The sequence below is a fragment of the Mytilus californianus genome, unplaced genomic scaffold (assembly GCF_021869535.1).
Source record: "Mytilus californianus isolate M0D057914Y unplaced genomic scaffold, xbMytCali1.0.p SCAF_1, whole genome shotgun sequence".
In the NCBI taxonomy this organism is placed as follows: domain Eukaryota; kingdom Metazoa; phylum Mollusca; class Bivalvia; order Mytilida; family Mytilidae; genus Mytilus; species Mytilus californianus.
Window position 1 is genome coordinate 125,388,172 of NW_026262581.1, and position 17,380 is coordinate 125,405,551.

At 37.1% G+C, this 17,380-nt stretch overlaps 1 protein-coding gene across 5 annotated transcripts in view; it reads left to right on the forward strand.

Moving 5' to 3' along the window:
* Positions 1-17,380, forward strand: part of LOC127733070 (uncharacterized) — a 101,703-nt gene that overhangs the window by 11,122 nt on the left and 73,201 nt on the right. For 3 of the 5 annotated variants that reach the window (XM_052242347.1, XM_052242355.1, XM_052242365.1), the window contains exons 2-4: positions 12,933-13,170; positions 15,247-15,279; positions 16,362-16,553. In XM_052242347.1, the coding sequence (XP_052098307.1) occupies positions 12,991-13,170; positions 15,247-15,279; positions 16,362-16,553 (405 nt within the window). In that variant the 5' untranslated portion in view covers positions 12,933-12,990. The remainder of the gene's footprint in view (positions 1-12,932; positions 13,171-15,246; positions 15,280-16,361; positions 16,554-17,380) is intronic. The other 2 variants (XM_052242374.1, XM_052242382.1) reach the window with 2 other exon arrangements.

A 17,380-nucleotide genomic window follows, 5' to 3' on the forward strand; every position in this document is an offset into this window, starting at 1 on the left:
GTGTGGTCTGTGTTGCTGGTCTATGATTGTACATGTAGGTCTATGAATGGTTTGTGTGGTCTGTGTTGCTGGTCTATGATTGTACATGTAGGTCTATGAATGGTTTGTGTGGTCTGTCTTACTGGTCTATAATTGTACATGTAGGTCTATGAATGGTTTGTGTGGTCTGTGTTACTGGTCTATGATTGTACATGTAGGTCTATGAATGGTTTGTGTGGTCTGTGTTACTGGTCTATGACTGTACATGTAGGTCTATGAATGGTTTGTGTGGTCTGTGTTACTGGTCTATAATTGTACATGTAGGTCTATGAATGGTTTGTGTGGTCTGTGTTACTGGTCTATGATTGTACATGTAGGTCTATGAATGGTTTGTGTGGTCTGTGTTACTGGTCTATGATTGAACATGTAGGTCTATGAATGGTTTGTGTGGTCTGTGTTACTGGTCTATGATTGTACATGTAGGTCTATGAATGGTTTGTGTGGTCTGTGTTACTGGTCTATGATTGTACATGTAGGTCTATGAATGGTTTGTGTGGTCTGTGTTGCTGGTCTATGATTGTACATGTAGGTCTATGAATGGTTTGTGTGGTCTGTGTTATTGGTGTTTGATTGTACATGTAGGTCTATGAATGGTTTGTGTGGTCTGTGTTACTGGTCTATGATTGTACATGTAGTTCTATGAATGGTTTGTGTGGTCTGTGTTACTCATGTTTGATTGTACATATAGGTGTATGAATGGTTTGTGTGGTCTGTGTTGCTGGTGTTTGATTGTACATGTAGGTCTATGAATGGTTTGTGTGGTCTGTGTTGCTGGTGTTTGATTGTACATGTAGGTCTATGAATGGTTTGTGTGGTCTGTGTTACTGGTCTATGATTGTACATGTAGGTCTATGAATCGTTTGTGTGGTCTGTGTTGCTGGTCTATAATTGTACATGTAGTTCTATGAATGGTTTGTGTGGTCTGTGTTACTGGTCTATGATTGTACATGTAGGTCTATGAATGGTTTGTGTGGTCTGTGTTACTGGTCTATGATTGTACATGTAGGTCTATGAATGGTTTGTGTGGTCTGTGTTACTGGTCTATGATTGTACATGTAGGTCTATGAATGGTTTGTGTGGTCTGTGTTGCTGGTGTTTGATTGTACATGTAGGTCTATGAATGGTTTGTGTGGTCTGTGTTACTGGTCTATAATTGTACATGTAGGTCTATGAATGGTTTGTGTGGTCTGTGTTGCTGGTCTATGATTGTACATGTAGGTCTATGAATGGTTTGTGTGGTCTGTGTTGCTGGTCTATGATTGTACATGTAGGTCTATGAATGGTTTGTGTGGTCTGTCTTACTGGTCTATAATTGTACATGTAGGTCTATGAATGGTTTGTGTGGTCTGTGTTACTGGTCTATGATTGTACATGTAGGTCTATGAATGGTTTGTGTGGTCTGTGTTACTGGTCTATGACTGTACATGTAGGTCTATGAATGGTTTGTGTGGTCTGTGTTACTGGTCTATAATTGTACATGTAGGTCTATGAATGGTTTGTGTGGTCTGTGTTACTGGTCTATGATTGTACATGTAGGTCTATGAATGGTTTGTGTGGTCTGTGTTACTGGTCTATGATTGAACATGTAGGTCTATGAATGGTTTGTGTGGTCTGTGTTACTGGTCTATGATTGTACATGTAGGTCTATGAATGGTTTGTGTGGTCTGTGTTACTGGTCTATGATTGTACATGTAGGTCTATGAATGGTTTGTGTGGTCTGTGTTGCTGGTCTATGATTGTACATGTAGGTCTATGAATGGTTTGTGTGGTCTGTGTTATTGGTGTTTGATTGTACATGTAGGTCTATGAATGGTTTGTGTGGTCTGTGTTACTGGTCTATGATTGTACATGTAGTTCTATGAATGGTTTGTGTGGTCTGTGTTACTCATGTTTGATTGTACATATAGGTGTATGAATGGTTTGTGTGGTCTGTGTTGCTGGTGTTTGATTGTACATGTAGGTCTATGAATGGTTTGTGTGGTCTGTGTTGCTGGTGTTTGATTGTACATGTAGGTCTATGAATGGTTTGTGTGGTCTGTGTTACTGGTCTATGATTGTACATGTAGGTCTATGAATGGTTTGTGTGGTCTGTGTTACTGGTCTATAATTGTACATGTAGGTCTATGAATGGTTTGTGTGGTCTGTGTTGCTGGTCTATGATTGTACATGTAGGTCTATGAATGGTTTGTGTGGTCTGTGTTGCTGGTCTATGATTGTATATGTAGGTCTATGAATGGTTTGTGTGGTCTGTGTTACTGGTCTATGATTGTACATGTAGGTCCATGAATGGTTTGTGTGGTCTGTGTTACTGGTCTATGATTGTACATGTAGGTCTATGAATGGTTTGTGTGGTCTGTGTTACTGGTGTTTGATTGTACATGTAGGTCTGTGAATGGTTTGTGTGGTCTGTGTTGCTGGTCTATGATTGTACATGTAGGTCTATGAATGGTTTGTGTGGTCTGTGTTGCTGGTGTTTGATTGTACATGTAGGTCTATGAATGGTTTGTGTGGTCTGTGTTGCTGGTCTATGATTGTACATGTAGGTCTATGAATGGTTTGTGTGGTCTGTGTTACTGGTCTATGATTGTACATGTAGTTCTATGAATGGTTTGTGTGGTCTGTGTTGCTGGTCTATGATTGTACATGTAGGTCTATGAATGGTTTGTGTGGTCTGTGTTACTGGTGTTTGATTGTACATGTAGGTCTATGAATGGTTTGTGTGGTCTGTGTTGCTGGTCTATGATTGTACATGTAGGTCTATGAATGGTTTGTGTGGTCTGTATTACTGGTGTTTGATTGTACATGTAGTTCTATGAATGGTTTGTGTGGTCTGTGTTACTGGTCTATGATTGTACATGTAGTTCTATGAATGGTTTGTGTGGTCTGTGTTACTGGTGTTTGATTGTACATGTAGGTCTATGAATGGTTTGTGTGGTCTGTGTTGCTGGTCTATGATTGTATATGTAGGTCTATGAATGGTTTGTGTGGTCTGTGTTGCTGGTGTTTGATTGTACTGTGAATTCATTTATTTTCGTGGGAACCAATGTTCGTGGATTAAGGAAAACTTGCATTTTCGTGGATATTTGATTTCGTGGTTTTCCAAAAGTCTGCATATAACCATACAGCAAATTTGCAATTCGTTGAACATTTAAATTCGTGGTTTTCCAGTCCGCACGAAATCCACGAAAAATTGGTATCCAACGAATAATAATAAATCCACAGTACATGTAGGTCTATGAATGGTTTGTGTGGTCTGTGTTACTGGTCTATGATTGTACATGTAGGTCTATGAATGGTTTGTGTGGTCTGTGTTGCTGGTGTTTGATTGTACATGTAGGTCTATGAATGGTTTGTGTGGTCTGTGTTACTGGTGTTTGATTGTACATATAGGTCTATGAATGGTTTGTGTGGTCTGTGTTGCTGGTCTATGATTGTACATGTAGGTCTTTGAATGGTTTGTGTGGTCTGTGTTGCTGGTGTTTGATTGTACATGTAGGTCTATGAATGGTTTGTGTGGTCTGTGTTGCTGGTCTATGATTGTATATGTAGGTCTATGAATGGTTTGTGTGGTCTGTGTTGCTGGTCTATGATTGTACATGTAGGTCTATGAATGGTTTGTGTGGTCTGTGTTGCTGGTCTGTGATTGTACATGTAGGTGTATGAATGGTTTGTGTGGTCCGGTTACTGGTGTTTGATTGTACATGTAGGTCTATGAATGATTTGTGTGGTCTGTGTTACTGGTGTTTGATTGTACATGTAGGTCTATGAATGGTTTGTATGGTCTGTGTTGCTGGTCTATGATTGTACATGTAGGTCTTTGAATGGTTTGTGTGGTCTGTGTTACTGGTCTATGATTGTACATGTAGTTCTATGAATGGTTTGTGTGGTCTGTGTTACTGGTCTATGATTGTACATGTAGGTCTAGGAATGGTTTGTGTGGTCTGTGTTACTGGTGTTTGATTGTACATGTAGTTCTATGAATGGTTTGTGTGGTCTGTGTTACTGGTGTTTGATTGTACATGTAGGTCTATGAATGGTTTGTGTGGTCTGTGTTACTGGTCTATGATTGTACATGTAGGTCTATGAATGGTTTGTGTGGTCTGTGTTACTGGTCTATGATTGTACATGTAGGTCTATGAATGGTTTGTGTGGTCTGTGTTACTGGTGTTTGATTGTACATGTAGGTCTATGAATGGTTTGTGTGGTCTGTGTTACTGGTCTATGATTGTACATGTAGGTCTATGAATGGTTTGTGTGGTCTGTGTTGCTGGTCTATGATTGTATATGTAGGTCTATGAATGGTTTGTGTGGTCTGTGTTACTGGTGTTTGATTGTACATGTAGGTCTGTGAATGGTTTGTGTGGTCTGTGTTGCTGGTGTTTGATTGTACATGTAGGTCTTTGAATGGTTTGTGTGGTCAATGTTGCTGGTCTATGATTGTACATGTAGGTCTATGAATGGTTTGTGTGGTCTGTGTTACTGGTCTATGATTGTACATGTAGGTCTATGAATGGTTTGTGTGGTCTGTGTTACTGGTGTTTGATTGTACATGTAGTTCTATGAATGGTTTGTGTGGTCTGTGTTACTGGTCTATGATTGTACATGTAGGTCTATGAATGGTTTTTGTGGTCTGTGTTACTGGTCTATGATTGTATATGTAGGTCTATGAATGGTTTGTGTGGTCTGTGTTGCTGGTCTATGATTGTACATGTAGGTCTATGAATGGTTTGTGTGGTCTGTGTTACTGGTGTTTGATTGTACATGTAGGTCTATGAATGGTTTGTGTGGTCTGTGTTGCTGGTGTTTGATTGTACATGTAGGTCTATGAATGGTTTGTGTGGTCTGTGCTACTGGTGTTTGATTGTACATGTAGGTCTATGAATGGTTTGTGTGGTCTGTGTTACTGGTCTATGATTGTACATATAGGTCTATGAATGGTTTGTGTGGTCTGTGTTACTGGTCTATGATTGTATATGTAGGTCTATGAATGGTTTGTGTGGTCTGTGTTACTGGTCTATGATTGTACATGTAGGTGTATGAATGGTTTGTGTGGTCTGTGTTGCTGGTCTATGATTGTACATGTAGGTCTATGAATGGTTTGTGTGGTCTGTGTTGCTGGTGTTTAATTGTACATGTAGGTCTATGAATGGTTTGTGTGGTCTGTGTTACTGGTCTATGATTGTACATGTCGGTCTATGAATGGTTTGTGTGGTCTGTGTTACTGGTCTATGATTGTACATGTAGGTCTATGAATGGTTTGTGTGGTCTGTGTTGCTGGTCTATGATTGTACATGTAGTTCTATGAATGGTTTGTGTGGTCTGTGTTGCTGGTGTTTGATTGTACATGTAGGTCTATGAATGGTTTGTGTGGTCTGTGTTACTGGTCTATGATTGTACATGTAGGTCTATGAATGGTTTGTGTGGTCTGTGTTACTGGTCTATGATTGTACATGTAGGTCTATGAATGGTTTGTGTGGTCTGTGTTACTGGTCTATGATTGTACATGTAGGTCTATGAATGGTTTGTGTGGTCTGTGTTACTGGTGTTTGATTGTACATGTTGGTCTATGAATGGTTTGTGTGGTCTGTATTACTGGTGTTTGATTGTACATGTAGGTCTATGAATGGTTTGTGTGGTCTGTGTTACTGGTCTATGATTGTACATGTAGGTCTATGAATGGTTTGTGTGGTCTGTGTTACTGGTCTATGATTGTATATGTAGGTCTATGAATGGTTTGTGTGGTCTGTGTTGCTGGTGTTTGATTGTACATGTAGGTCTATGAATGGTTTGTGTGGTCTGTGTTACTGGTCTATGATTGTACATGTAGGTCTATGAATGGTTTGTGTGGTCTGTGTTACTGGTGTTTGATTGTACATGTAGGTCTATGAATGGTTTGTGTAGTCTGTGTTACTGGTGTTTGATTGTATATGTAGGTCTATGAATGGTTTGTGTGGTCTATTACTGGTGTTTGATTGTACATGTAGGTCTATGAATGGTTTGTGTGGTCTGTGTTACTGGTCTATGATTGTACATGTAGGTCTATGAATGGTTTGTGTGGTCTGTGTTACTGGTCTATGATTGTATATGTAGGTCTATGAATGGTTTGTGTGGTCTGTGTTGCTGGTGTTTGATTGTACATGTAGGTCTATGAATGGTTTGTGTGGTCTGTGTTACTGGTCTATGATTGTACATGTAGGTCTATGAATGGTTTGTGTGGTCTGTGTTACTGGTCTATGATTGTACATGTAGGTCTATGAATGGTTTGTGTGGTCTGTGTTACAGGTGTTTGATTGTACATGTAGTTCTATGAATGGTTTGTGTGGTCTGTGTTGCAGGTCTATGATTGTACCTGTAGGTCTATGAATGGTTTGTATGGTCTGTGTTGCTGGTCTATGATTGTACATATAGGTCTATGAATGGTTTGTGTGGTCTGTGTTGCTGGTGTTTGATTGTACATGTAGGTCTATGAATGGTTTGTGTGGTCTGTGTTACTGGTCTATGATTGTACATGTAGGTCTATGAATGGTTTGTGTGGTCTGTGTTACTGGTGTTTGATTGTACATGTAGGTCTATGAATGGTTTGTGTGGTCTGTGTTGCTGGTCTGTGATTGTACATGTAGGTCTATGAATGGTTTGTGTGGTCTGTGTTACTGGTCTATGATTGTACATGTAGGTCTATGAATGGTTTGTGTGGTCTGTGTTACTGGTCTATGATTGTACATGTAGTTCTATGAATGGTTTGTGTGGTCTGTGTTACTGGTCTATGATTGTACATGTAGGTCTATGAATGGTTTTTGTGGTCTGTGTTACTGGTCTATAATTGTATATGTAGGTCTATGAATGGTTTGTGTGGTCTGTGTTGCTGGTCTATGATTGTACATGTAGGTCTATGAATGGTTTGTGTGGTCTGTGTTACTGGTGTTTGATTGTACATGTAGGTCTATGAATGGTTTGTGTGGTCTGTGTTGCTGGTGTTTGATTGTACATGTAGGTCTATGAATGGTTTGTGTGGTCTGTGCTACTGGTGTTTGATTGTACATGTAGGTCTATGAATGGTTTGTGTGGTCTGTGTTACTGGTCTATGATTGTACATGTAGGTCTATGAATGGTTTGTGTGGTCTGTGTTACTGGTCTATGATTGTATATGTAGGTCTATGAATGGTTTGTGTGGTCTGTGTTACTGGTCTATGATTGTACATGTAGGTGTATGAATGGTTTGTGTGGTCTGTGTTGCTGGTCTATGATTGTACATGTAGGTCTATGAATGGTTTGTGTGGTCTGTGTTGCTGGTGTTTAATTGTACATGTAGGTCTATGAATGGTTTGTGTGGTCTGTGTTACTGGTCTATGATTGTACATGTCGGTCTATGAATGGTTTGTGTGGTCTGTGTTACTGGTCTATGATTGTACATGTAGGTCTATGAATGGTTTGTGTGGTCTGTGTTGCTGGTCTATGATTGTACATGTAGTTCTATGAATGGTTTGTGTGGTCTGTGTTGCTGGTGTTTGATTGTACATGTAGGTCTATGAATGGTTTGTGTGGTCTGTGTTACTGGTCTATGATTGTACATGTAGGTCTATGAATGGTTTGTGTGGTCTGTGTTACTGGTCTATGATTGTACATGTAGGTCTATGAATGGTTTGTGTGGTCTGTGTTACTGGTCTATGATTGTACATGTAGGTCTATGAATGGTTTGTGTGGTCTGTGTTACTGGTGTTTGATTGTACATGTTGGTCTATGAATGGTTTGTGTGGTCTGTATTACTGGTGTTTGATTGTACATGTAGGTCTATGAATGGTTTGTGTGGTCTGTGTTACTGGTCTATGATTGTACATGTAGGTCTATGAATGGTTTGTGTGGTCTGTGTTACTGGTCTATGATTGTACATGTAGGTCTATGAATGGTTTGTGTGGTCTGTGTTGCTGGTGTTTGATTGTACATGTAGGTCTATGAATGGTTTGTGTGGTCTGTGTTACTGGTCTATGATTGTACATGTAGGTCTATGAATGGTTTGTGTGGTCTGTGTTACTGGTGTTTGATTGTACATGTAGGTCTATGAATGGTTTGTGTGGTCTGTGTTACTGGTGTTTGATTGTATATGTAGGTCTATGAATGGTTTGTGTGGTCTATTACTGGTGTTTGATTGTACATGTAGGTCTATGAATGGTTTGTCTGGTCTGTGTTACTGGTCTATGATTGTACATGTAGGTCTATGAATGGTTTGTGTGGTCTGTGTTACTGGTCTATGATTGTATATGTAGGTCTATGAATGGTTTGTGTGGTCTGTGTTGCTGGTGTTTGATTGTACATGTAGGTCTATGAATGGTTTGTGTGGTCTGTGTTACTGGTCTATGATTGTACATGTAGGTCTATGAATGGTTTGTGTGGTCTGTGTTACTGGTCTATGATTGTACATGTAGGTCTATGAATGGTTTGTGTGGTCTGTGTTACAGGTGTTTGATTGTACATGTAGTTCTATGAATGGTTTGTGTGGTCTGTGTTGCAGGTCTATGATTGTACCTGTAGGTCTATGAATGGTTTGTATGGTCTGTGTTGCTGGTCTATGATTGTACATATAGGTCTATGAATGGTTTGTGTGGTCTGTGTTACTGGTGTTTGATTATACATGTAGGTCTATGAATGGTTTGTGTGGTCTGTGTTACTGGTGTTTGATTGTACATGTAGGTCTATGAATGGTTTGTGTGGTCTGTGTTACTGGTGTTTGATTGTACATGTAGGTCTATGAATGGTTTGTGTGGTCTGTGTTGCTGGTCTGTGATTGTACATGTAGGTCTATGAATGGTTTGTGTGGTCTGTGTTACTGGTCTATGATTGTACATGTAGGTCTATGAATGGTTTGTGTGGTCTGTGTTACTGGTCTATGATTGTACATGTAGGTCTATGAATGGTTTGTGTGGTCTGTGTTACTGGTCTATGATTGTACATGTAGGTCTATGAATGGTTTGTGTGGTCTGTGTTACTGGTCTATAATTGTACATGTAGGTCTATGAATGGTTTGTGTGGTCTGTGTTTCTGGTCTTTGATTGTACATGTAGGTCTATGAATGGTTTGTGTGGTCTGTGTTGCTGGTGTTTGATTGTACATGTAGGTCTATGAATGGTTTGTGTGGTCTGTGTTGCTGCTCTATGATTGTACATGTAGGTCTATGAATGGTTTGTGTGGTCTGTGTTACTGGTGTTTGATTGTACATGTAGGTCTATGAATGGTTTGTGTGGTCTGTGTTACTGGTCTATGATTGTACATGTAGGTCTATGAATGGTTTGTGTGGTCTGTGTTACTGGTCTATGATTGTATATGTAGGTCTATGAATGGTTTGTGTGGTCTGTGTTGCTGGTCTATGATTGTACATGTAGGTCTATGAATGGTTTGTGTGGTCTGTGTTACTGGTGTTTGATTGTACATGTAGGTCTATGAATGGTTTGTGTGGTCTGTGTTGCTGGTGTTTGATTGTACATGTAGGTCTATGAATGGTTTGTGTGGTCTGTGTTACTGGTCTATGATTGTACATGTAGGTCTATGAATGGTTTGTGTGGTCTGTGTTACTGGTCTATGATTGTATATGTAGGTCTATGAATGGTTTGTGTGGTCTGTGTTACTGGTCTATGATTGTACATGTAGGTCTATGAATGGTTTGTGTGGTCTGTGTTGCTGGTCTATGATTGTACATGTAGGTGTATGAATGGTTTGTGTGGTCTGTGTTGCTGGTCTATGATTGTACATGTAGGTCTATGAATGGTTTGTGTGGTCTGTGTTGCTGGTCTATGATTGTACATGTAGGTCTATGAATGGTTTGTGTGGTCTGTGTTGCTGGTCTATGATTGTACATGTAGGTCTATGAATGGTTTGTGTGGTCTGTGTTACTGGTGTTTGATTGTACATGTAGGTCTATGAATGGTTTGTGTGGTCTGTGTTACTGGTGTTTGATTGTATATGTAGGTCTATGAATGGTTTGTGTGGTCTGTATTACTGGTGTTTGATTGTACATGTAGGTCTATGAATGGTTTGTGTGGTCTGTGTTACTGGTCTATGATTGTACATGTAGGTCTATGAATGGTTTGTGTGGTCTGTGTTGCTGGTGTTTAATTGTACATGTAGGTCTATGAATGGTTTGTGTGGTCTGTGTTACTGGTCTATGATTGTACATGTCGGTCTATGAATGGTTTGTGTGGTCTGTGTTACTGGTCTATGATTGTACATGTAGGTCTATGAATGGTTTGTGTGGTCTGTGTTGCTGGTCTATGATTGTACATGTAGTTCTATGAATGGTTTGTGTGGTCTGTTTTGCTGGTGTTTGATTGTACATGTAGGTCTATGAATGGTTTGTGTGGTCTGTGTTACTGGTCTATGATTGTACATGTAGGTCTATGAATGGTTTGTGTGGTCTGTGTTACTGGTCTATGATTGTACATGTAGGTCTATGAATGGTTTGTGTGGTCTGTGTTACTGGTCTATGATTGTACATGTAGGTCTATGAATGGTTTGTGTGGTCTGTGTTACTGGTGTTTGATTGTACATGTAGGTCTATGAATGGTTTGTGTGGTCTGTGTTACTGGTCTATGATTGTACATGTAGGTCTATGAATGGTTTGTGTGGTCTGTGTTACTGGTCTATGATTGTATATGTAGGTCTATGAATGGTTTGTGTGGTCTGTGTTGCTGGTCTATGATTGTACATGTAGGTCTATGAATGGTTTGTGTGGTCTGTGTTACTGGTGTTTGATTGTACATGTAGGTCTATGAATGGTTTGTGTGGTCTGTGTTGCTGGTGTTTGATTGTACATGTAGGTCTATGAATGGTTTGTGTGGTCTGTGTTACTGGTCTATGATTGTACATGTAGGTCTATGAATGGTTTGTGTGGTCTGTGTTACTGGTCTATGATTGTATATGTAGGTCTATGAATGGTTTGTGTGGTCTGTGTTACTGGTCTATGATTGTACATGTAGGTCTATGAATGGTTTGTGTGGTCTGTGTTGCTGGTCTATGATTGTACATGTAGGTGTATGAATGGTTTGTGTGGTCTGTGTTGCTGGTCTATGATTGTACATGTAGGTCTATGAATGGTTTGTGTGGTCTGTGTTGCTGGTCTATGATTGTACATGTAGGTCTATGAATGGTTTGTGTGGTCTGTGTTGCTGGTCTATGATTGTACATGTAGGTCTATGAATGGTTTGTGTGGTCTTTATTACTGGTGTTTGATTGTACATGTAGGTGTATGAATGGTTTGTGTGGTCTGTGTTGCTGGTGTTTGATTGTATATGTAGGTCTATGAATGGTTTGTGTTGTCTGTATTACTGGTGTTTGATTGTACATGTAGGTCTATGAATGGTTTGTGTGGTCTGTGTTACTGGTCTATGATTGTACATGTAGGTCTATGAATGGTTTGTGTGGTCTGTGTTGCTGGTGTTTAATTGTACATGTAGGTCTATGAATGGTTTGTGTGGTCTGTGTTACTGGTCTATGATTGTACATGTCGGTCTATGAATGGTTTGTGTGGTCTGTGTTACTGGTCTATGATTGTACATGTAGGTCTATGAATGGTTTGTGTGGTCTGTGTTGCTGGTCTATGATTGTACATGTAGGTCTATGAATGGTTTGTGTGGTCTGTGTTACTGGTGTTTGATTGTACATGTAGGTCTATGAATGGTTTGTGTGGTCTGTGTTACTGGTCTATGATTGTACATGTAGTTCTATGAATGGTTTGTGTGGTCTGTGTTACTGGTCTTTGATTGTATATGTAGGTCTATGAATGGTTTGTGTGGTCTGTGTTGCTGGTCTGTGATTGTACATGTAGGTCTATGAATGGTTTGTGTGGTCTGTGTTGCTGGTGTTTGATTGTACATGTAGGTCTATGAATGGTTGGTGTTGTCTGTTGTACTGTCAAATAGTTTTGGTAAATACTGGCATACTTTTTATGTATTATTCATTTATCCAAAATTTTCTCTACCAAAGGATAGATTGATGCAAACTGCGTATTACAGTCATTTAAACACTCACATATACATTTAGTCTGAAATACCATATTTATTCTAGAATAATAAATTAAGTAAATTTAAAGGGCCATATAACTATTGTTGAAATTGGAATGAAATGAAAATACACTATATTGAGTGTTGATTGCAAGAAAACATTTATTTACATGTACTTCATCTGCTGCATACAACATAAAATGTCCCAGAAACAATGAAATATGTTCTTACAATAAATCTCCCAGGAAAAAAAAAACCTGAAAAGGAGATCTCCTTAGTTTTATAAAAATGTTAACAGTAAGCATGGTAGGTGTATAATTTTATACTTTTTTCAGTAAATATGTTGCATGGTTAAACATAATTCTACATATTTATTTCTTTCATTTTCAAGTATATTTAGTACTGAAAACAAAATATCGGGTTAATCAAACTACATTTTTTTGTTAAAAAGCAACACTTATTTACCTTATTCCAAGAAATCTGTTCACGACTTTAAAACATTGTCTTGCAGACAGAAATAGATAATATTGCTTTAATTGTCTACTGTACATTTGCCTGCAATGAATTTAGGTTAATTTAGACTATGCAGACTTGTCATAGTTGTGGAGCCCTTGCTCTTTCAATGCTTGGAATATATTTCAAGCTAGGTCTGTCATGTCTGTTTCAAATGTAGACAACTAAATGCCTTTGCTGGGTTTATTATGATGTTGTTTGATGTTGCAAGAACAAATATCCTCTATCCCTTCTATCAACTTCTATAGAATTGAGTTTGTTAACTCATGTTGGCTGTGAGTATACATCTCTCATAAAATATTGTTTTTGGACTTTATTTGGTTGGTGATCTGCACATTTGTTTATATATTTAAAATGAAACAATTTAATTCATGAGAAATTGTTATTTTTCAGGTGAAATAATCATGCACTCAGATTATAACAGTTGTAGTTGATCTTATTACAATTAATAATGGATGCATTTAAGTGTTCAGACTGTCACATGACATTTGGAACTGTTGGCCTTTTACAAAAACACAAGAGAAAGTTTTGTGTTGGAGGAAGTTTAGGTGATCCAGATAATTTATTGTTAAGAAAAGGACTATATTCAGCAGACACTCCAAGACAGAGACCGTTGTCCCCAGACGATAGGGTAATGTACTTTTATTTGTTTTGTTTTCTTTACCACCGTCACACAGAGTGGGGTTAAATTTAATTACCGATTTCTATATGTTTGCTTTTCGATAATCCTTTTTTCTTTAGATGGATTGCTTTCATGATCTTTGGCTGATCTAAGTTAATTCAACACACTTTAATAGTATTTATTTTGTCTATCAATAACTCTTTGCAAGATAAAGACAATGTGCGATTATAATTCTAACAATGTAATTTGCCTTTTGGTGACCCTGATGGAATCTATTCACAAAATATATTTCATATTAAAGAATTAACTCCGTTGGTGGAAACATGACATAGAGATACGACATTAAGATTCAGTCATATATATATGTTAAAGTTTTTCTGACATAAATAACTTTTGTCAAAACTTAATAGAATTTCCTATAAATTTTGACAGAAGATCCTTTTTTATGATCAAAAGGTCCAGAACAAACTTTGAACATATTTTTATTTTTCCATATTTTACCGATAAAAGGACAATTTTTTTGGCAGTTGACATGAAGATACAGTCTGGTGTTTTTGTTTTTTATGCCCCTGCAATAGGTGACGGGGGTATTAAATGTTACCCTTGACTGTCCATCCTATTTTTGTTGCAAAGCTTGAGCGGGGGCAGTCGTGTCTCAGACACATTCTTCTTTTGTTTTACTTAAATAACTTTGAAAAAACCTTCATTGAATTTATGACTAAGGACTAAGACATAACAACTAAAGCAAAATTTAGAAAATACATGTTTTTCATTTTTCAGTATTTTACTGAATGATGGACTTAGTTTTTGCAATAAATGTTTACTTACAGTCTGGGATTAAATTTTGTTGACATTAATAATTTTGTTAAACCTCCATGGAATGTTCTGAAACTTAAACAGAAGTGTCTTCATAATCAAGAATTAGCATCTGAAGAAAATAGTTGGATTTAAAAAAAAAATCCATTTCTTACTGATAAATGTTCTTAACATTTGGGATATTGTGATTGTTGTGTCTGTTTTTTTGTTTATTTAATTATATATAAGTCATCTACTTTTTGTATCAATAACTCCATAAACTCCTTAAACATAGATTTAAAAGATATTTCATGGAATCTACAGTACATTTCCTAATCTGATTATGTTCTAATGAATTTTGGGTTTTCCAATATATAGCAAACATGAAATATTGTAATTACAACTTTTACTCATCATTATACAAAAGACAACATTTAACAGCTCATTGAGCTCACTATAATGCCTTTCTTCCACACAAGATAAAAGGATGAGGATTTTTTTTTGTGATTTTCCTTAATTAAACCAATTTTGACTGATGATTCATCTAAAAAACTAACAATGATTGACGCTAGCATATTTTTTTCTGCTCTGTTCTGTAAAGTGTATATATATAACAGGGAGTAGAAATGAATTATCAAAATTGATAGATCTTTCAGGAAGTCAGAGTTGGACTCAATCTGATTGAAACACAGATCCTTTGTTTACCTTTCCCTGACAACACTTCATTTTATGTTGTGTTTTAAAGACCTCTCAAGATCCTTTGGCTTTGTCCTAATGATACCTACCTTCAAAAATTTTGAGGCAGAAATTTATTGGCTGATGTTATAATTACCAGAACAGAAAGTAGAAGAGAATGTTGTCTGATCCTTGTAACTTAATTGTAAGCAATGTGTGGACGCAGGATCTGTATATATTTCAGATTGGGTTTGACTGTAAATCATATTTTGAAATTATTTCTTTCCCTAATAACCAGTAAAGTTTTGCTGCAATGAAGACAATAGTGAGAAGCAAATATAGATAAAATAGAAACGAATTCAGGCAGGTGCACACCTGGTGTTTGCCCTCTTAAAAGGAAAAAAAAAAATTTTTTGCATAAATTTGTCAAAAAGTTTTCTTCCTCCCTCCACTCCTCAAATCTGTTACAGTCATGCCCACACTTACTCAAAAAGTAGATCTGCACCTATAAAAATGTTCTTATCAATCCTTGTCACTAGTTTTCCCATTGCTACATGTGAATTGATCAACTACAGAGCCCAAAGTTTATATTTTGTGTACATACTGTACTTACAGCCTTTAGAGGGTAGTGAGATTGTCAGCAAGAAGGTGAGTGTCTGTGTGTTGGTATATGGTTCTCTGCATGGTAGTTGATACATGTACATAATGTATTCACAAAGCTTTATTTACCAGAAATGGATTTTATTTAACATCAGAATTGAGTGTAGCAAGTTTTTCTTCCTTAATTATTTGAATCATGTTGAATTGTAACCTTAATTACAGTTTTTGTTTTGCATGTACAATTTTGTATTAAAAAGAACAAAACGTTTATATTTTGAAAGTTTTTGGTTTTCTTGTTGAAAGGTAGACTATTGTGTGTAAAAATCTGTTTCTGCGGTGCACTTATGTGTTATTTCTGCTATATGTACAATGTAAATAACAACAGTGCTGTGTCTTGTCAACTTTTATAGAATGCTATGATTTGTAGGAGTTTTATACAACTCATTAGTTTACTTAGTATTATGGAATGGAGGCAATCTGGTAGGATAATGCAAATATATATTTTACTTTGTGATGAAAAAGCTATTCAAATATTTTTTTAAACATGATTTATGAATATGAAAATAAGATTATATTTATGAAAACTGTTTCAATTTACCTTAAAAGAAATTTGGATCAACTTTATCATAAATCATAATTTTGAATTTCTGTATCCCAGCCTTTTTGTTCTCATTACAAATATATAAGGTATTGAGGAAAGTATATTGTAACAATAATTATTTTGATTTATATATATTTTATATAAGACTGCATGGTTGTATTGTAAATGTTATAGCTAGAAAGAATATACAAAGCTTATGGAATAACAGCACTTTTGCATGCATTAGGATTTTTTTAATCAATGATCTGGTTTTCTTGAAGATTAAAGTAATAAAAAATAATTTTTGAATATATTTATTATTAAATTCATTTAGGAATAACGCAAAGGAAATAAATTTTCCCATGTTTAATTTTAAATTTGTTATCATATACATATATATATATATATAGATTGATAATTGGTTTCAAATGAGTTAATGTAAAAATAGCCATCAACAAGAACATTTTCATGTAAATTAAAAATTTTATTCATGTGTATTCCAAACATTGTCAACAAATTATTTAGTAAGCTTTGTATACACTTTAACAAGGTAAATCAACTTAGAGCTTTTAAAGACAAGAGGGAAAAGTTACGGGATATAAGAAACTTGGAAGAACGTCTACTCCTGGACAATTTAGAAGATACAGAGAGAAAGCTTGGAGATAGTCCCAGGAGTCCAAGGAGAACAAGGAGTCGTCTCCCCTTGTCAAGACATCCTGAAGTCAGAGATCTTCAGATAGAGGTGAGTTTTTCAGAAAATCATCACTTGGCGTCCGTCGTCGTCGTTAACTTTTTTCATTTTGAACTTCTTCTAGAGAACCACTGAATGGAATGAAACCAAACATGGCATGAATGTTCCTTATGAGGTGCTGACCAAGTGTTGTTTCTTTGTAGCCGATCCATCATTCAAGATGGCTGCCAGCGGGGGACTTAGTTTAACATGGGACCCTATGGGAAATACATACAAATGTCTTCTTTTAGAGAACTACTGAATGGAATGAAACCAAACATGGCATGAATGTTCCTTATGAGGTGCTGACCAAGTGTTGTTCCTTTGCAGTCGGTCCATCATCCAAGATGGCCTCCAGCGGGGGACTTAGTTTAACATAGGACCCTAAGGGAAATACATACAAATGTCTTCTTCTAGAGAACCACTGAATGGAATGAAACCAAACATGGCATGAATGTTCCTTATGACGTGCTGACCAAGTGTTGTTACTTTGCAGTTGGTCCATCATCCAAGATGGCCGCCAGCAGGGGACTTAGTTTAACATAGGACCCTATTGGAAATACATACAAATGTCTTCTTTTAGAGAACCACTGAATGGAATGAAACCAAACATGGCATGAATGTTCCTTATGAGGTGATGACCAAGTGTTGTTTCTTTGCAGCCGATCCATTATCCAAGATGGCTGCCAGCGGGGGACTTAGTTTAACATAGGACCCTATGGGAAATACATACAAATGTCTTCTTTTAGAGAACCACTGAATGGAATGAAACCAAACATGGCATGAATGTTCCTTATGAGGTGCTGACCAAATGTTGTTACTTTGCAGTTGGTCCATCA